The sequence below is a fragment of the Notechis scutatus genome, chromosome 3 (assembly GCF_049901735.1).
Source record: "Notechis scutatus isolate UNSWTSFEM ecotype Mainland chromosome 3, rNotScu1.2, whole genome shotgun sequence".
Classification (NCBI taxonomy): domain Eukaryota; kingdom Metazoa; phylum Chordata; class Lepidosauria; order Squamata; family Elapidae; genus Notechis; species Notechis scutatus.
The window spans coordinates 146,470,961-146,492,541 of NC_142011.1; the positions used below are offsets into that span (position 1 = coordinate 146,470,961).

Genomic DNA, 21,581 nt, shown 5'->3' on the forward strand with positions numbered 1-21,581 from the left:
TTAACCCAGAAAGTAAGAAAAGAAAGAAATTGTTGTGATTTTGTTGTTCAGTTCTAAAGGGTTAAACCTTTAAGAAGTGCTTCGGAGGAAGAGCAGGATGTTGTGTATTATTACTTCAAAGCAGCCATTGGGTGGGGAAGGCAACTCTTTTAAAATGTTGCCAACACATGCTAAGTTCCCACACCTGCATCCCCAAAAGCACATTTTGGAGGGGAATCCAAGGCTCCGTACAGCGCTATAAATCACAAACCAACTAACATGCAGCTAACTTAACCTTCAGTCTTTGTGTCTATGGCGATTCTCAACTATCCAGGTCATGGTTGTTCTAAAATGTTTTCAAAAGGCAACTGGACTATTCGCCCTCCTCTTCACCCTTGACAATGTTTCACTTCTCATCCAAGAGGCTTCTTCAGTTTCATCCAAGAACCGAAAAAGCTTCTTGGGTGAGAAATGAAATGTTTTCAAGGGAAAAAAAAACCCAGTCCAGTTGGCTTTTGAAAATGCAACTTTGGGACTTAGTTCTTCATGGTCATTCCCCCCAGAGTTTATAAATGACGTCTGAAATCCTCTTGTTCTATTGTCTCCACATATACAGATACTGCAAATAAATCCAGTATCTCAGGAATAAATACTGCCTAAAAATCAAGACTTCCCCTGAAACTTGGTCTATGGAGATTCTCAATCATCCAGGTCATGGTTGTTCCAGAATGTTTCAAAAGGCAACTGGGTTGTCCCGTCCTCCCATTTTGAAAACGTTTCGCTTCTCATCCAAGAAGCTTTTTCAGAACTGAGGAAGCTTCTTAGTTGAGAAGCGAAACGTTTTCAAGGTGGGAAAATCCAGTCGAGTTTGTCCAGTGGCCTTTTGAAAAAAGCACCTTTGGGACTTCGTTCTTCATGGTCATTCCCCCCACAGCTGAAATCCTCTTAATTGTTCTATGGTCTCTCATGCAACATATGCAGATACTGTGTAGATAAATCCAGTATCTCAGGGATAAATACTGCCTAAAAATCAAGTCTTTCCCTGAGACTTGATCGTCTATGGAGATTCTCAGTCAATCCAGGTCACGGTTTTCCCAAATATGCTTTTTCCAGAGGACTTTCTTGTTTTTTCTTTTGAAGACGTTTCGCTTCTCATCCAAGAAGCTTCTTTAGCTTGTTTGTTTTCCGAAGATGCCTTTTCCACCCTTGCCATTTCATCCACAGTCCTGGAGCGCCGCGCAAGATAAGATGTCCGAGGAAAGAGTTAACCGCCCCCGACTTGGAAGGCTGACTTTCGCCAAGCGAAAAACGAGCCTAGTTTGTCCCCTCCGTCGTACCGTCGCAACGTCTTCCTGTGACGCGTGAAAGGGCGTGGCCACATCATGGCGCAGTGCATGTGCGGCTGCTCGGAGCTGAGCTAAGGCGCTTCCAGGTAAGCGGTTTGCTTAATGGAGGGTTGTCGTCGCTGTCAGCGCGTCGCCGGTCGGGGAGGAGAGCGAGATTTCGTCTTCCGTGGGCGGAAGAATAGTTTAGCCCGGTATTGTGTTGTGTTTCCGTCCGGTCCACCGGTAGATGAGATGCGCTGGTTTCTTGTCGTTTGGGGGAGGGAGGGAATCCCTTTCTGGGATCTCACCCGATCGGTTGCGAAGCGTGATTCCGTATCTCAAGCAGGTGGAGAAAAATCTACCTTAGGAGGTCGCCAGGCATCCCAATCGACTTGACGGCACCTGATCAGATATATCAGACAATTGAAGTGGATGAAATCAGTGTTGGAGCGAAGGCAATTAATTTTTTTTCTAAAATAACACTCTAACTGCGACAGGTGGGTCTCAGCACTTTAAACCGGTGTTTGTTACCCTTAGCAACAAGGATTTCAACTCTCAAATTTCCCGGTTAGCATGCAATCACTATTGCAGCCATAAGACAGAAAGATTAGAGTAGCTGCAACATAGCAAGAGCACTTAGACTTATATACCGCTTCCCAGTGCTTTTACAGCCTTTTTCTAAGCGATTTACAGAGTCTGCATATTGCCCCCAACAATCTGGGTCCTCATTTTACTCACCTGGTAAAAGATGGAAGGTTGAGTCAACCTTGAGCCTGGTGAGATTCAAACTGCAGTCTGCAGAAGTAGCTTGCAGTACTGCTTATCTTTAGTTTCCTTTTTGTTTTTCTTCACTTTTTGTCATCCAGTGGATACAAAGAGGTGGAATCAGCTTTCCATCCACTTTTGTTCTCATTGACTCTAATTCTAGTCAAGTCACTATAGTTTGTACTGAAATGGTCAACAAAAACCCAGAAACTCTCAACTACCCCAATCAGTCAAAGAGTTTATCAGAAAAAATAATTGGCTCCATTTGTTGTGTCAACTGATGTCAGGCTCATGATATGAGCAGTGGGATTATGACATGTTTGTGCAAAATGCATCCACCATAACATATTGGTGTATACTCCTTCCCCATGTTTTTGACAAGTGTGGCTTTTCTATACTATGTACAGGTGAAACTCGAAAAATTAGAATATTATGCAAAAGTTCATTTATTTCAGTAATGCAACTTAAAAGGTGAACCTAATATATGAGATAGACTCATTACATGCAAAGCAAGATAGTTCAAGCCGTGATGTGTCATAATTGAGATGATTATGGCTTACAGCTCATGAGAACCCCAAATCCACAAATCTCAGAAAATTAGAATATTGTGAAAAGGTTCAATATTCTCGGCTCAGAGTGTCCCACTCTAATCAGCTAATTAAACTATAACACCTGCAAAGGGTTCCCGAGCCTTTAAATGGTCTCTCAGTCTGGTTCAGTAGGAATCACAATCATGGGAAAGACTGCTGACCTGACAGTTGTGCAGAAAACCATCACTGACACCCTCCATAAGGAGGGAAAGCCTCAAAAGGTAATTGCAAAAGAAGTTGGATGTTCCCAAAGTGCTGTGGAAGAGAAAAGTGTGGAAGAAAAAGGTGCACAAGCAGCAGGGATGAGCGTAGACTGGAGAGGATTGTCAGGAAAAGGCCATTCAAAAGTGTTGGGGACTTTCACAAGGAGTGGACTGAGGCTGGAGTCAGTGTATCAAGACCCACTACACAAATAGATCCTGGACATGGGCTTCAAATGTCGTAATCCTCTTGTCAAGCTGCTCCTGAATAACAAACAATGTCAGAAGCGTCTTACCTGGGCTAAAGAAAAACAGACCTGGTCTGTTGCTCAGTGGTCCAAAGTCCTCTTTTCTGATGAGAGCAACTTTTGCATCTCATTTGGAAACCAAGGACCCAGAGTCTGGAGGAAGAATGCAGAGGCACACACTGCGAGATGCTTGAAGTCCAGTGTGAAGTTTCCATAGTCTGTGGATTTGGGGAGCCATGTCATCTGCTGGTGTTGGTCCACTGTGCTTCATTAAGTCCAGGGTCAACGCAGCCGTCTACCGGGAGATTTTGGAGCACTTCATGCTTCCTTCCGCAGACGAGCTTTATGGGGATGCTGCCTTCATTTTCCAGCAGGACTTGGCACCTGCCCATACTGCCAAAAGCACCAAAACCTGGTTCAATGTATGTGGGATTACTGTGCTTGATTGGCCAGCAAACTCGCCTGACCTGAACCCCATAGAGAATCTATGGGGCATTGCCAAGAGAAAGATGAGAGACATGAGACCAAACAATGCAGAAGAGCTGAAGGCCGCTATTGAAGCATCCTGGTCTTCCATAACACCTCAGCAGTGCCACAGGCTGATAGCTTCCATGCCACGCCGCATTGAGGCAGTAATTGCTGCAAAAGGGGACCAAACCAAGTACTGAGTACATATGCATGCTTATACTTTTCAGAGGTCCAAAATTGTTCTATGTACAATCCTTGTTTTATTGATTGCATGTAATATTCTAATTTTCTGAGATTGTGGATTTGGGGTTTTCATGAGCTGTAAGCCATAATCATCACAATTATGACAAATCACAGCTTGAACTATCTTGCTTTGCATGTAATGAGTCTATCTCATACATTAGGTTCACCTTTTAAGTGGCATTACTGAAATAAATGAACTTTTGCATGATATTCTAATTTTTCAAGTTTCACCTGTATGCCTGGGATGCAGGAGTTACAGTAGAGTAAAGGGGATTTTGCCCAAGTTGCAGGCTGTGAGTTATAATATATTTTTTTTAGTTGGTGCCGTTGTATGCTAAATGTGATGGAGCTAAAGTCTAATATGGGTTTAAGACTTGTTCCATCCCTTTTAACAGTCTAAAGGCTACTGATAATTACTGCAGTTTTAGATATTAGGTTTGTTGACTATTTTGTAAACTTCTGTTGATTCACTGATTTATAAATAGAGTGAATAAACGATAAATTACTTTAGGAAAGTGAATCACAAATCCTTTTAAAAGCTATATATTAAACCAACTGAAGATCACAAAATACAATGTAAATCTTTCTGTTCCCTTATTCTAGAGAAGCAGATAGACAAAGTAATAATGTGAAAAGGGGAGGTAGTCAGTGATGTGGTTTGTTTTAAAATGTCTTAAAATGGAAGTAACTGAAGACACTTAAATTAATTCTGGCTTGGGCCAATTATTTTCTCTCAGGAAGGAAGCAATGGCAAACCACTTCTGATAAACCTTGTCAAGAAAACTTCAGGGATGTGTGCCCAAGCAATTTCTGAGAATCAGACATGAATGGAGGGGGGAATATTTGTATGAAAAAGGAAACAATGAATGTATGTTTCTAAGACTGCACATTCAGAGTGCATTGATGCAGTAGTTAAAGATAACCTCCACATACTGAGACATTATATTATTCATATCTACTTGCAGTGTAATTATTCTGTAATTTTAAAACATTTATTAAACCAATTGATTTTTTTAAAAAGGAAAGTTTTTTTCCAAAAAATTCAAAATAATCCAATACAGTACATAAAATAAAAACATTGACAATAACATATCTAACATGATGATTAAACATTAAGCTTCAGAATCAAATGTATTTTCCTCTAAAAAAATCAAGGAATGCTGATTGAAGCCAGACACAGAATAATGTTTCAGGAAGTTGCACCTAAAATATGGCTAGGAGCACATATTTACAGTATCTTAAAGTGTTTTTAAGAGCATATTTTGTGTTCATATAATTTTTATTCAAAATTTACTTTCAGTTTAACAAATTCTTATAACCCAATTTAAAGGAAAAAGTACCCGTTGATTTGGATTTATCTGAGGTTTGAATTTTGAATTTCCAAAAAGCAAAAGGTTCTCAGGACATGCAAGTGCGCTTTGAATAAAGTACTTAAAAATACTTTTTAAAAGTAAAGTATTCACATAATAGGCCAGTGATGGTGAATCTATCACACATGTATCAATGGTGCCATACTACAATATTTTGGGTGGCACACAAGTGTTCCCCATTTTACTTGATTTCCAGAAGCTGCAGAGTCTGTGGAAGAATGGGCTGTATTCTTGCATGGCCTCTGGGCCTTCCAGAAGCCGTGTGAGAGGGCTATGATCTCACACAGTTTTTGGAGGCTATAGAGCAGTGATCCCCAACCTTTTTTATGCCGCGGCTCGGTACTGGCATCAGCTGGGCGCCGCGGCCGGTGCCGGCATCAGCTGGGCGCCGCCATCTTTTTGATGAAAAGTGCTTCCGGTGACCTCACGGAAGCACTTTTCATCAAAAGATGGCGTGCCAACGCCCGATGAGCTTTCCGGGTAGAAATGGCTTTCTACCTGGAAAAGCTCACCGAAGCGCTACACCGCCATCTTTTTATGAAAAGTGCTTCCGGTGAGCTTTCTACCGGAAAAGCTCACCGGAAGCACTTTTTCATCAAAAAAAGATGGCGCCCAGCAACCAGCGGCCCGGTAGGACTTGTTCCGCGGACCGGTACCGGTCCGCGGACCGGTGGTTGGGGACCCCTGCTATAGAGGCCATGGAAGAGCATTCTCCAGAGATGGTTTCCTTTGCCAATAATGTCAAAATGAAGCTTCTGTTTATTTCTCTTTGGTGATGCATGTGATCACTGCTAACAAATTTCCATTTCCTTTCAGGAAAAAATGCTGAAAGATCCCAACACCTAGCAATATTGAGGTAAGGTTTTATTAGAAGATACTATCTGCAGTATTGTATTTTGTTTCCATATGAGTGTCATTTAGCTATTTCGAAAGAAATATTTGATTCTTGTCCTGAACAACAATTCAGCAGTATCATTTATTTTCTTACTTGCAGCTGCTGTTTTTATTTTTATTTTTAAATTTCTACGCCACCTGACTGTATCTAATACCTGTTGGCAAGTACAGTTGCTCATTTAGCTAGGATTATAAATACTGAATCCCCTAGCTTTTGAATTACAACAAAATTGCGTTCATATTGTGACATCATTACATAAATACAATGATTAGATACTTGTCTCAGGATTTCTAACACATGACATTTTGTGTGATGTCATTCTTACCTATGCAGTTACCTTTGCTATTGAACAAGTTTGTAGAATGCACCTATGTATGGTTTAGGTTAATCTTGGGTAATAGTGTTTCTCCTGAATAAAAGTTACTTAGACCTCCTCAGCTGGTAGATTAATTTGGATTATAGTCAACTTCTAAGAAGCGAGAAATGCTAGTTTTTAATCAAACCAATTTTCTTTTTCTCTTTTTTTAAAAGAAGACCTGGATTCCTGAAGGGGTATGGAGTTTGCTGAGAGTTGCAAAGATTTTGTAATAAGAGTCTTGTTTAGAGGTGGTTCCTGCCATCTGACCATCTATTTTATTTATTTGTTAAATTTATTTACTGCCCATCTCACTGTGGGGTTATTCTTGGTAACTATATCTATAATTCAGCAAAGTAATTATTGTTTAACTTCCCTGTCAGGTGGCTTCTGAAATTGTGGCTGATAGAATTATTGCCTTTTTACAAACCATGAGTTCAGATTGTGATTGAGATAAGAACCTTGGGCTTGCTGCAGTTTGGATGATAATAACTTTGTTAAATGTAAGTGTAGACAGTGGCAATTTCTAAGTATTTTAGCCTGTCTGAATGTTGTAGAGAGCATGACAGTGATGGCAATGTCAAGTATTTGGGACTTCAAGACGGAGTGCTTTTCTGTAATATTGATATCAGATGCATTAAGAATATTTTGCTTTTTCCCCCCAAAAATCAATCAGCTTGAAAATCACACTTCCAAATTCTTGTGGTATAACCCAATTAGTAGGCTTCTTAGATGTCTCTGATGGATCACCATGTGTAATGGGCAGAAATAATGCCCTTAAGGAACAGGAAGAAGAGCCGCTTATACCAAGACAGTGGGTCAGATAAAAGAAACCTGAGTCTGGGACAGAACTGTAACCTGAGAAAGCATCTCAGGCAAGCCCCTCTCTAGTTCTCATGTAGATAAAGGGAGGGAGAAGGAAAATACATTGTGATCTTAGAATAAAAGTACAGATAGCCCTCAACTTACAAATATTCATTTAATGACCGTTCAGAGCACTGAAAAACGTGACGGATGACCGTTTTTACACTGATAACCACTGCAGCATCCCCATGGTCATGGGATCAAAATTTGTACGCTTGGCAACTGGTTCATATTTATGACGGTTACAGAGTTCCTGCGTCATGTGACCACCTTTTGTGAGCTTCCGACAAGCAGAGTCAATGGGGAAGCCAGATTCACTTAACTGTGTTACTCACTTAATCACATTGCTGTGATTCACTTAACAACTGTGACAGAAAAAAAGATTGTAAGGAGGGGCAAAACTCACTTAACTATCTTGCCCAGCAAGAGAAATTTTCAGTTGTGATCGTAAGTCGAGAACTGCCCCTAGTATTGTCCTGCATGACTTTGGTTTTGTGGTCGGGCCAACCTGATATCATGGAAGAGAGTATCCTAACTAGGCCTGACCCAGCAGGGCTGGCTATCAATCTTGTCAGCGGACTAAGAAAGCCCTGCCTGAGGAAATGTGGCTCTCCCACCATTTTTTGTGTGTGTATGGGGCAAAAGCATTCGCTGAGTATTTGTAAAACTATTTCTGATAGCTATATAGTAGAAGCAAACAGTGCTTTGAAATGTATTGTTCCTAGCTATTCCGGAAAAATAACATGTTATAAATCTTCATATTCTTAAAATGTGGTGCCGAGTTTCAGTATTGGTGCTTTTTCTATTATTTTGAGATTAGTTTGGCTTTCCCTAAGTGATCTTGTTAACTGAAGCCGTGGTTTCATTTATTCTTATTTTAAAGCTCAACTTTCTGACATGAATGAGCTGGAGGGTTTTGCTGGAGGGAGGGGACATGGCAGGTCACTAGGTACTATCTGTAATTTGCATTATGGCTCGGTTGATCCGAATTGCATAATTTGTACCATTTGGGCAATGATACCGTGATGCACGGGTGACGTTATTGCGGCTTTTGCTGGAGACCTACAAGCGGTTGCCGCTCTTTGCTCTTTGAAATGATCTGTTATCCTTGCAGAGTTTGTGGGCAGGGTGTGTGAATAATTGTGCGCTACCGCTACAGGGATAAGGATCCTTGCTTTATGCTTTTCCTATATTTCTATCTCCCAGAGAAAATGATTGCGGCTGATGATCTTTGCCTTGAAGACATTGAAGATATTGTGTCGGCACAAGATCCAAAGCCCTTTGATCGTCAGTTCAGTAGAAAAAACATTATTCCTAAAGTGCGAAAACGCCAGTTGCAAAAGAATGTGGAAGTGGATGATCCTCCCCCTAGAGATAGGTACATATTTACCTTTCTTATACCCTGTTTCTCCAACAATACGGCCTCCCCCAATAGGAAGTCCCAGCATGTTTTATAGGCATGAAATGAAATTAAGCCCCTCCCCCCAAATTAAGGCCTATATTAAAACATGCGAAATGGGGGGGGGAATGGTGGGGGGGGGCTTGCCGCTAGGAAGTACTTTTGTTGCACACCCGGATATGGTGCTGCCTGCGTTGACCCCGATATGAAGTGCCCCACCAATGCCGAGGTCAACATCCAAACCATTGCTGCCCGCCCGCCCGAAGATGTAAGGGGGGGGGGAATTAAGTCACCCCCGAAAAGACGGCCTAGCCATTTTTTCGGGGCTCAAAAAAAAATAAGACCCGGCCTTATTATGTGAGAAACACGGTAATTTTCTTATAATTTATAATTATAAGTAAGATTTTGCCATATAAAGTACAGTAGAATATCTGTAGCTCAGGGTTGAAATGAGGGAGTCCTTGGTGCTCTCTGAGCTTGCTTGTTTGTTTTCTTTCAAGCGGTTCATTACCCAAACTAGGCAACATGATCAGTGCTAGTAATGTCACTAGCGCTGATGGCGTTACCTAGTTAGGGTAATGAGATGTTTGCAAGAAAGCAACCAAGCTCAGAGAGCACCAAGGACCCTTCAAAGTACATTACCTTTAATTTGTATTAGATTGATTTGTGTTTAGCGTAAATAATTCTGCTTTTTCAGGTGATGGAAGACGTGGGAATAAGGAATCTGAAATACTGAACCTTAGATAGAAACTCATAAAGCAACTACTGTACATAGTGATAGAGATTATTCTGTTGAGTGGAAGACTTAAAAGCAAAACCAAATGTTAAAAATTCTCTCCACCTACAAATCTTGCTATACTACCTTTTTTTCGGGGTAGGGAACCTTCCTGGGAAGGATGAGTGAAATATACTAGGAGTGTATACTCCCAGCAGAGTTACCCAAGGTGTGAAGATCAGCTAGCTTCTCAACTAAAGCAAGCAGAAGCAGGTACCTGTATCAGAAAGGTCCTGGGGGCAATTTAGTGACAATGACAAGAGGCATCACTTCGTACTGCAATGGTAAACCGTTCCTATATTTTATCAAGAAAACTACATGGCCAGACAAGATATTGGCAATATCATGTCAGATGACGGGACCTTCAGGTCAGATGAGAGCCCACATGCTACTGGGAAAGAGCCGAGGACATTTCAGAGTACTCATAGTGTTTATGAAGAATAAATACTTCAGGACACCTAGTTGCTGATGATGCCATTCATAAAAAGAAAGCTGCAAAGACATGGATTACATGCCAAGGTCAAAGAAATGAGACTTAACAAAGTTCACAAACCATTGCACATTGTCTTTAATTTCATTTGCTATCAAAATAAGGTTTAGGGTCATCAAGACCAGGGGTCTCCAATCTTGGCAACTTTAAGGCTTGTGGACTTCAACTCCCAGAGTTCCTCAGCCAGCTTTGCTGGCTGAGGGACTCTGGGAGTTGAAGTCCACAAGTCTTAAAGTTGCCAAGGTTGGAGACCCCTGATCCAGAGAATATTAGAATGCTGCATGGAACAGGAAATGCGTATGCACAATTCCCCAAATCCCTGATTTCAGCCATCCTCCTCTGTTTTTCATTTTCTTTCACCGTGTTATCATGTTGTCAAAATCAAGAGCAAATGTTTTTTGTTATTATCTAATGTTATTAATATTTTTTTTACTTTATGTATATCGTCTAAGCATTGCAGTACTTTCCCTCTCAGGGAATATTTTAGGGTTTGTGAGTTTCCTCGGTATCTGTAATCACTGCTGGACAAATTTTTCTAGTGTGGGGAAATTTATTATGTGTCTTTTAACTTGACAGTGTGATTCCTGGTATACAGAAAATCTGGATACGTACATGGGGATGTTCCCATAATAGTTCAGATGGCGAATACATGGCTGGACAGCTAGCTGCTTATGGATACAGTATAACAGGTAAATGAGTTGAACATGTTATATTTCTTTCAAAGGTTTTATTTTCAAAATGAGATTTAAATATGCTGTTTTCTTTGTGTTTGCTCTTTATTTATATTCTTTTCAGGATGTAGATTCTTCTGTGCTTATTTAAAAATTAAATCAAAATAAAGCAGTGCCTTGAGTAATTGGAATCATTTTCATTGGTTAGCTAATACACATGTTGAGTAGTTCCGGTGGGGCAGATTTTGAGGTTTCCTTTATAAATCCCATTTCCAGTTGTTTATTTTAGTCACTCTATTACGTGGATCAAGTAGACTTGCTTAATTTACAGGTGTAATAGTAAAGTCTTATTGGAGAATACAAGCGTAGACTACTAAGGAAAATCTTAATGTCATAGACTGGATGGAAGGTTTGGGAAAAAATGGAGGTTATCTATTCACTGATCAAACATGTATAATTTCCTGTTTAAATTTATTTTCAATATGTTTGAAATATTTTATTGCTGTTCCTATTTTTATATTTAAAACTTTTGGCTTCAAATCACAAGGGAGCTTCTAGGGGTTAAAAACATGAATTTTATACCTGCCTTGGCCTCCTAAGAGAAAATAAGGAGTTAAATGCATTACAGTAAATAAAATGTTACAAACAGCTGTTCATTAAGATTGCTTTTCAGACAGCTACATTCAGAATACCAAGTTGGATGTCAGGAAGATGTCAGGGTAGAGTTAAAGCATGCTTGCTTTCTCAGAAGGAGAGTATAATGCATAAATAATGCCTCCCATAATTTCTACAATGTTTTTGCCATATATATCATTGAATTCCTAGCCATTGCCAATATTTGATATAACACTTTACATGCTGCATTTAGATATTATTTGATGTTCCTTAATTTCCAACTGTCCTCAAAAATACTTTTTATCTATCCTGTTTCATGCTTTACAAATTTTAATTTTTTGTTTTGACAACATAATTGTTTAATTTATAGATTGTGTTTAAAAATGGCTGTTCACTAATAGGATAAAATAATGACAGTGAATAATAATGTTTGTATAATTGATGTATGTTTAACATACACTAGGTGGCAGTATTAAATAGCTTTTTGAGTTGACTTATTACATTTTGAAATTAATCTTTCATGCTTTCTAATTATTTTTAAGCCATACTTATGATTTTGATCTATTTCTTCAGTTGAAATTGTAATTCAAAGAACTATTGATAGAATGGTATTAAATATTTTGGTCTTTGTTTAATTTTCTGGCTACAATAATGAAATTAATAGATTTCTGTCTATTTACTAATTGATAGATTATCAAAATCATATAGCTAACTTTTGGCATATTTATGGATTCAATGTTAAATTTTCTATTAACAAATTTTAGCTCTTTGAATTTTAAAGTCCAGATGCATATTTTTTAAAAATATGATTCTTCATTCTTAAACTTTTACCTACACAATATTTAAGATATTGGTTTTACATATGTCATGTACAGTAATGCTTGTACTATACTGTTTGAAAAAGCTTAAAGATCTAACATTTTGGTACTAATTGCTTTGTAAGTTTCAGAGCAGCACAATATAAATGATATTCAACAGAAGATATTGCAGTTATGTCTGTCTATCCGCCCGTCCATCCATCCAACCAACTATACATACATTACATACATTACATACATACATATATTTATACATACATGATCTATCGGTTATTAAAACAATGGCTTTATTGTAGCATATGATTTAAATTGGCAGTGATTGTTTGGATTTTAAAATACTGATGGATATTGATTCAGAATGTACTTTTCTGTATTGTGGTGCTGAAAAGTGAAAATGTTTCGTGTGGCAGTCGACCGAAAAGATATTGGAATTAAAAATATTAGTATTAAAAGACTCTTGTACAAATCCATAGTGCAGTTTTAACTGCCCTCAAAAATAAGAATTCACGGTTGTAAGCTTACACAAAAGCTTACAGTCGAAAGAATTTTAAGAAGAATCTTCTACAGTTTGGTCCATGACACTCAGCTTTTCGTTTAGTGACATTTAAAAGTTACAATGGCCCTGAGAAAAGTGACACGACTCTTTTTCACACTTACAAAACCCCTCAGTCACATGATCAAAATTCAGACATGTGGCAACTGGCATGTATTATGAAGGTTGCAGTATCCTGCGGTCATATGATCCCCTTTTGCAATTTACTGAGAAGCAAAGTCAAAGGGAAGCCAGATTGACTTAACAGTAGTGTTACTCCCTTAACAAGTGTGGCAAGAAAGGTTGTAAAATGGGGCAAACCTCATTTAACAAATGTCTTCCTTAGCAATAGAAGTTCTGGGCTCGATTGTGATCGTAAGTCAATAACAGCAAACAGGTACTTTATAAAATGGTTTATAGAAAGAACGGATGTTTTTTCTTTCTCAGTTGATTGGATCAGAACATTTTAAAAAAAATCATCAATGTGGAATAATCAGTTTATTTATGTTCTTAGGCATTTGTCCCCCACTCTCCCAGCAATCTGACACACTCGTTTTTGGAGGCTTACAAATACAACAGAAACCAATGCAAAAATTCAGAAAAGGCCTAAAAATTATAAAGGGTACAATAATAAACAAAAGAGCTGTCAATGACCCAAACACCTTCTTGAAGAACATACCTTATGCAGCATAGGAGCATATCTAATCTCAAGCAGGAGACCATTCCAAAGGGCCTTGGACTACCACAGGAAAACACACCCACCCGCACCCAGACACCCGCATACACACTTCCAAGCATTGTCTGTCTTGACCTCCAGAGTGTGGGGAACAGTCAATTGCCAGCCAGTCCTATGATAGTCAGAGATCATATATATATATTTTAAAGGATCAGATAATTGAACTCGGCCACAATGCTTAAATCGTATCTTCGGGTTTGTTGGTAATATGCTTCTAAATGTTAATTGCTTGGAAGGAACAAACAATAAATGGATGTTAAGGTACTGCCGCTACTGGTAACTGAATGTTGACATTTTAACATAGGGCGTATCTGTGCAGTCTGTGGCCTACAAGGTGTTGGTGAACTGCAATTCATAGTATTAAATACTGACTATGCTAACTGGGCTGCTGGGAGTTGTAGATTACCAACTTTAAGTATAGTGTAATTTATGAACACCATTGTGATTTGATCAACAACCACTGGTATGGTTCATACAGCATGCCAGTTTAAAATTTGACTTATTTGGTTTTGGTTGAGCATGTTATATAAATCCAGTCATTATGGTTTGGAACCACCAATCTGTGGCGTAGCGTGATAACTGAATCCAGCCAATGGTGGTTTAAACAACAAACCGTTGATATAACTTGCAAATCTAATTGTCATGTTGCTAGATGTAGATTTCAGATCAACACACACAGTTTGTATAATGTTTCAGTATCTTTCAGACATCCTCAGCTTAAACTTTTTATTGGTATCTAATTCAGAAAGTGAAGTATATCAAAACAAAGGTATTTTTCTATGCCTTCATTTTTTGTTTTTGTTTTTTCAAATTTCTTCCCCTAGGAGCCTGCCAGAATTGACGTGGTAGATGCCATATTTCTGTCAAAGAATGTTCTTTATTTTATTTACTTCTTAACTTGTTCACCTAAGATGCATCTGGAGTCTTTCCCTCCTTCCTTAACATACAGATGGAAAGTCAGCTAAGTGCTATCGCAGAAGGACTGACTTGGATGTCTTCTCAAAGACTAAAATGGTTGAGCTGCCAACCTGAGATGAATGTAGTTTGAGATATGCAGTCAATGGCATGCTTGTGAATATTTTTTGGCATTTCTGGCCCACCACAATGAAACATTATTGGGTATAAAAGCAAAAGGAGAGACTCCCACTGAGTAGAAGACACTGACATTTGTCTTACATGTCAAAATCCTTGGCGCTGGGATCTACTTACAATGCAGAGCAACTTTGTCTTGGATGATTATAAATAGCTTTTTGACTTCATCCAGCCAAAAGTGAATAGCTGTTGATTAGTAAAAGGTATTGCAATATAGAAGAGTGGGCTTTTTGGCTCAGCTTTAAATATATGACAGATTTCTTGGCTGCTTATATATTTGTAAGACTTTTCAGACCTTGAGAGTTCATTGGCTTTATTTCAGAGTGAAAAACATGCTTGCTCATTGGTTCTATTTGCAAAACTGGGAAACTAAATTATTCTTCGATCTGCAAAAAGTAACTCCTTATTGATGGGGTGGTATTGTTTTGTCCTTCACAAAGTACCTAAGATCTAATCTAACATGCAAAAAAAGAGAAAGGAATAGAATGTGCACTATATAGATGTGTAAGTTTTCCAAGTTTTAGTTACACACTTGTCTTAATTGGTATGAATAGAAAAGAATTTAACTTACTTTTAGAATAGATTTGGAGTCTTGGAAAGAGCTTTATAATTGGAAACTTCTGCTTGGTTATATTGGATTACGCTATACTGAATATTGTGACAGTTTAAGTCTGAATAAACATTCTATAAGAGATGAGTTTTTCACAATCTGAGTTGAGAATTTTCCTTATCTATGTACTTCTCTGCGCCAAACAGATTCAAAGTGGATCTAACAAATGTTTCAAAACAAAGCATGAGAAAATATACCAGTAATAGAAACTTCAGGGAGATTTCGAAGACTTGCTTTCACATAAATCATAGTGTTCAACTATAGGAAACAAAGTATTTCCTATAATGTATTTTTCACACAAAACCATTGGGAAAAAAGGTATGTGAAAACATACCTGAAGAAATCAGATTTTAGTTTTTTGACTGAAAATTTCTCTAAGATAAGCATGAAAAGTCCGAGTTCCATGTCTTATACGACTAACCATTTCTATGGAAAGGACTTCATGCGCGTGGCATTTCATATTTCTTATTCATGTAGCTGATTAGCTCTTAGCAGACTGATGTGTTTTAGGACTAGGATGAATTCATATGTTTAACCATGATAGTAATAACAGAACGTGCTCAGAATACTGATGAGGGAACCCCTGTAGAAATAGCTTCTGTTTTGTAGTAGTCAGTAGACTTCTGGACCTGATTCAGAGTACTAATCATTTCCTATAAAAACCATATATGTTCCCCTCATAAGATCCCCCTCAAGAGATGACAGAGACATGGACTAGAAGAGGTGTCTCCAAACTTGACAACTTTATGACTTGTGGACTTCAACTGTCTGAATTCCTCAGCTAGCCACACAAATTCTGGAAGTTGAAGTCCACAAATCTTATAGCTGCCAGGTTTGGAGACCCCTAGACTAGAAGTCAGGCCTTCTTTGTGGTTGCCTTCACTTTATGGATCACACTGCCCTCAGGCAGATGCCCAACTCCTTCACTCTTGACAGTCAGGAAGATCCTGAAAATAATTTTCTTTCCAAATGGGCACTCAGTTGGTCAATGTATTTTTAGCTAGTTTTGTCAGAGTTTAATTACACTTTTATTAATGCTGCTGTTTATGGTTCCTCTTTCAGTTAATTTTTTATTCTACATCAATAAAGCGTATTTTGAATGGACGGTCTAAAATGATGAATAAACCATAATAAATGAGCTGCAGAGGAGTAAAGAGATAACCTTGAAGAAGGAATCCAAGAATACTTGCATGAAGGTTGGCTTAGCACTGGGAAGGAGAAAGGGTGGGGGAAGGAGAGCAAAACTACCACAAGATGGTCCCACCTATTGGATTCTTTCCCTTATTGGATTCTTTTGAGGAAGGTTTTGAGCTCCTATACAAGTTTTAATTATAGCAATCCTTCATTCGCTTCTTGTCACAAGCATACCCTAGGGCTGGGAGGAATCCCACTCTTCCATGCAAATTTATTTTACTGACCATAAGGGTGAAAACTGCTGTCAGAATTAATAATGATGAGTGCTAATTATAGTTAGATCATACATCAGGCATCTGTCTTATTGAAGATGAGGTGTATTTCATAGTCACACTATCAACAATAAGAAGGGCAACTGGAAAAAAAATTGTGTTCATTTTTACTTTGGCCATTTTTAAGAATTGGGAGCATAACATGTTTCCTTATTAATTTAGACCTGCAAAACAATACATTTGCCAGAAGATGGCACTGTTTATGTTTGCAGTGAAACCTGTACCAGAGCTTCTTCAGAAACACTGAAGTGATACTGTTTTTTTGAAAAATAATTTTTATATTTAATTTTTTTAGTTATGTTGGAGATCTAATTAGGAATAATGCTATGATCAGGCATTTTTGTTACTAAGGTTGGATTATAAATTTTTTTTTGAAAAATATGGTCAATGTTAAAGGGTGGTACTGAATTTGTTAGAATTATTTTAAAAAAAACTGAATATCTTTAAGGTGTGCAATATCATAGGAGAGATAATTTTGCTTCCATACCAGTTAGTATATAACATTCTTTAGCAACCCTGAACTATTAGACACTTCATTAATATATTTATTTTGTGTAGTAATGAAACATCTTAAAACACTCTTAACTAAATTTCAAGTATTTTATGAAATCAAGATTCTAAAAGATATTTTTTAATACTGGCTTCTTTATGAAGCATAGAAGTAATGGTGCTGCATTATATTATCAGCTGTCTCTGGAAATATTATGAAATCAAGCTGTATACCAATAAGGGTTATTTTTGTTTTGTTTTGAAGTTAGTGATGTGCTACAAATTGGACTTTCACTGTCCAGTTAAAGTACCATAAGCTCTGAATTTTGTTTTTGTTTTGTTTTTTAAATTTTAGTCCTTTTTAACCAGTGATTCTCATTTGTAAGCCTAGAAACAGAGAATATTAAACAATTGTGCTTATCATAAAGACTAGATGTTACTAGAAATTCTAGGCCTCCTATGTATTTTTGTAAAGTTCGTATGCTTAAGTTGTAGATGTATCTTTGCCGAGTATTGAAAGATTTTAGAAAAAGAACCAAAGGCAGTCAAAAACAAACATATTTGTAACAGTTTCCTGTCTCCCTTTTCCTTGTTACACTTTAGTAGGAGATAAACATGAACAGATAAGTAAGCAGACTGCATGCTTTTTAAAGTAACATATTTTCTTTAATGTGCTTATGAAGGACAACATTCTAATTCCTGCATAATTCTGTTTTAAATAACTCTGTTGCACTATATGCTGTATTTATTTTGAAGTAACTCTGTAATTCCTCCCTTATTTTCTTAGGCTTTTAAGATTTAAAGCTTAAATGTGTTCTTATGACTGCGAGCCTAGAATAAACTTTGCTTCATGCAATTTCATTTAGGACTATTTGAAAGTTTGTTAAGTGTTTTTGTAGGAAAACACGATTTAACTTGATTTAACTTGTTAAGTATTATAGTTGATAAGTGAACTTTAGTATAATACAGTGTCTGGATGATTAATAGTAAGATTTATTTATTTAATAAGTATTGCAATCCAAAAAGCTTAGTTACTGCATTACTGGTTCTACCTTTATTTTTCTAATTTCAGCTTATTGCACCACTTTGATTTTAAAGAGAAAATGAAAAGAAAAAGATACATTTATTTTTGAGCGAGGAAAAAAATCTCTAGTGGAGACAGCACTTTTTCTCATTTACAGTTCACTTGTTTAATTCCTGGCTCCAGCCTCCCAAATTGAACATCATCTGCCAGAAAAATGATTTCTCTTCATTGAAGCTTGGAATAGTTCAGACTCAAGGCTATATCCAAGACTGTTGTTGCCAGAAATATATTTCATTCAGTGTTTGATATCATATTAGGTGCGTTAAATGTAATTTGTTTGGCTAAATGTATTATAAATGCACGCATTATGTGGAAAGAAAACTGAGAAGACTGTTCTTATTTCTAATTTAAAAAATGGGAAATCAGTTAAAAAAAATGAAACTTGACGATTGTCTTGTTAAAGCAGGGGTCCCCAAACTTGGCAACTTTAAGACTTGTGGACTTCAACTCCCAGAATTCCTCAGCCAGCATAGCTATGCTGGCTGAGGAATTCTGGGAGTTGAAGTCCACAAGTCTTAAAGTTGCCAAGTTGGGAGACCTCTATTAAAATGTGCCTTCTTGAGATATGTAATTCAGTCAATATATTAGTTAAATATTTAGGCAAACCATCCTTATGCAACATAACATTCAAGTAATAATGCCAGCAGAATCTATTACCTTTCCATATTCCATTAGAACTCATTCAAAGAGAGATGCACAAAGAAACAATTTCAGCATGACTCAAAGAACTAAACATTGCCATAATAACACTTCCAACAAGCTAAACATTTCCTGAATAACACATCCATATATAAGAAATGTATCAGAACATGCCAACAAATCACTCTGACCACTAGGCCTCACAAACCCACAAAAAATGCTACAATTTTTTTTGTGTAGACCGAAAGATTGGACGCCTCACCATCATCTTCAGAGAGAAGTGCCCAGAATTGCAACTTAACACAGGGCAAATCGAACGCTAATTACAGCAAAAAAATCCAGGCCCACCAGGAAGAACTTTTGACCTGAAATACCTAGCAGCCATTCATGCCCTCAGAATGAACCACACATTTGACTGGGATAATGCAGAAACAATGGACAAAACAGCCGAAGAGTGGAGAATTCCTGGAAGCCAGGCAATCAAATGTCCATCAAGAGAACAATAGAATTGGATACCATTTACCACTTAATTAAGCGCAGGTTCCAAGCCGTTCACAGCTGACTGACAAGACAGATCAGTCAACCGAACCAAGCAATGGATCCTTCCCAAGAACCAGCCAGTCATCCATAGAATTCAGACTTATGCAAAGAACGCAACAAGGCAGCAACCCCCAATGGCCTTTTAGGGCCATTGCTTTGATAAAACATAACAAAACACCTGCAAAACATGATGTGTAGTTTGATGCAGATCTCCCTGGGCTCAAACATCACCTCCACCCCCAACACTCCTGGCAAGAAACACAAGATCAAGAGATCAACCGAAATGTAGCCCAGAATTGAAATAAAGGTAGTCCTCGACTTATGATCCCAATTGAGCTTAATATTTCTGTTGTTAAGTGAGTTTTTGTCCCATTTTAGGATCTTTCTTGCCTCAGTTGTTCAGTGAATCACAGCAGTTGATAAGTTAGCAACCCAAATTGTGAAGAGAATCTGGCTTCCCCACTGATTTTGCTTGTCGGGAAGTCACAAAAAGGGATCCCATGACCTTGGGACACAGCAACGGTCATAAATATGAATCGGTTGCCAAGCATCCAAATTTTGATCGCGTGATCATGGAGATGCTGCAGAAGTCGTAACTCTGAAAAACGGTCATGTCCCTTCAGGGCCGTTGTAACTTTGAACAGTCACTAAGTGAACTGTTGTAAGTCAAGGACTACTTGTATTTGAGACATTGCGAACCATTCAGTCTCTTCCACGTATCATGTGATAGGGACAAGTGGTTTCAGGATAATAAATCGTATCAAGAGACCACCTGTAAGTTGGTGTGCAAATTGAGTTACATGTTCACATACAGTGATATGCCATGAAAAATAACTTGTTTGTGGCAAGGAATATACATTGATGGTTTGGGGAACTGTTGAATTGTTCCCTGTATCACATAGTTTTTTCCCCCTTGTGGCTTATTAGAGTGCCCCGCCATATGAGAACAGTGGAATTTGTGCATCAGATATCCACAGAGTTCAGAGTACTTGGTATCTTTGCAAAATCCTGTTGGATTGGAGGGTTAGAAGATTTTCCCTTCCTATTTTGTATTCACTTGATCATAACGTTTCTGTGATTGATCAAATTTTCATGCTTACAATATTACTATTTTTAGGAGTGGTGCAGTGGCCTAGAGGTGGAGCTCTCGCCTCACAATCAGGAGGCTGTGAGCTCGATCCCAGATAGAGGCAGATATTTCTCTCTCTGGGCACACTGAGAATATATCTGCTGAAGAAAACTCCACATTGGTGACCGGAAGGGCATCCAGCCATTCAACACTCTGCTAGTTCCATTCAGTTGCCCAGACTCCAACCCTCAAGGGATTATGGGGTCGTTAAAAGATGATGATAATGAATATTACTATTTTTCTTTAACCCTCTGTACCATGTTGGTCCTGCAGGAGAAGCACTTTTTTAAAAACATGGTTGAGTTTATAGATTGTACAATGCCCAGATTTATTTTAATGGGGCTACCTTTCTCCAACTGTATTTATGCTTCAAGATCTGACAGGATTAGCATGCTTCAGGTCCCATCGATCAGTGTAATCTTACAGGAGCCAGAAAACTTATTACAGATACTATATTATTAATATACATTAACATACATTAAATTAATTAGAACTTACCAGAGTAATGCTTCAAACGTTTCTATTGTATTAGCACTTGCCATTTGTCTTCTCATTTTCAATTCTTATAAAGTATAATTCCATTACCTAAGAAGCCAGAGGCGTGTTGCTGGAGTACTTCAATATTGTCCTCCTCTTTGGTGGATTTATTAAAATAGGGACAAAGAAACTCAAAACTGGAAGACTTAAGGTGGCACCTCCAGTTTGTGGGACATTGAGCAAGATGTCTCCCTCAAAGCAGCTCATCACTGCTATATGTTATCTACATTTCCTTTATTTATGTACTCAGAGCCAATTTTTCCTGTCCCTTACTTCACTTTCCCCTCATATAGTAGTGAAAGAGTTGTAGACAGACATGCAAAATTGCAATCTGCTTTGTTCCCATCCTTCTTTTCTCTATCTTCAGAATTTTTCATCCCAAATAGTGAAACAATTATTCAGTTGCCTTGTTTGGTGAGAATTTATGAATGTTGGATGAGGCAGAGTAATAATATTTTAGAATCTCATTGAAATGTGTTGGTTCTTATGTTCTCTAGATATGGAGCAATTAAAAGTTTAATTCTGGCTTATCTAATGTGTAGTCCGCAATCCGATTTTCCTTCTGAGAACTGCTTTTGGCAGATAGCATGCTGACATTTATAACATGCATTTTAATGCATACATTATTTTTACCACCAAGTAGAAGCTGGAATGACT

The 21,581-nt window shown here is 38.0% G+C and overlaps 1 protein-coding gene across 2 annotated transcripts in view; it reads left to right on the forward strand.

Moving 5' to 3' along the window:
- Positions 1–1,352: 1,352 nt before the first annotated feature.
- The window catches only part of CDKAL1 (CDKAL1 threonylcarbamoyladenosine tRNA methylthiotransferase), a 330,383-nt gene continuing 310,154 nt past the window's right edge, over positions 1,353–21,581 (forward strand). The window contains exons 1-4 of one of the 2 annotated variants that reach the window (XM_087961383.1): positions 1,353–1,801; positions 6,005–6,044; positions 8,509–8,680; positions 10,543–10,655. In XM_087961383.1, the coding sequence (XP_087817509.1) occupies positions 8,514–8,680; positions 10,543–10,655 (280 nt within the window). In that variant the 5' untranslated portion in view covers positions 1,353–1,801; positions 6,005–6,044; positions 8,509–8,513. The remainder of the gene's footprint in view (positions 1,802–6,004; positions 6,045–8,508; positions 8,681–10,542; positions 10,656–21,581) is intronic. The other variant, XM_026669980.2, reaches the window with a different exon arrangement.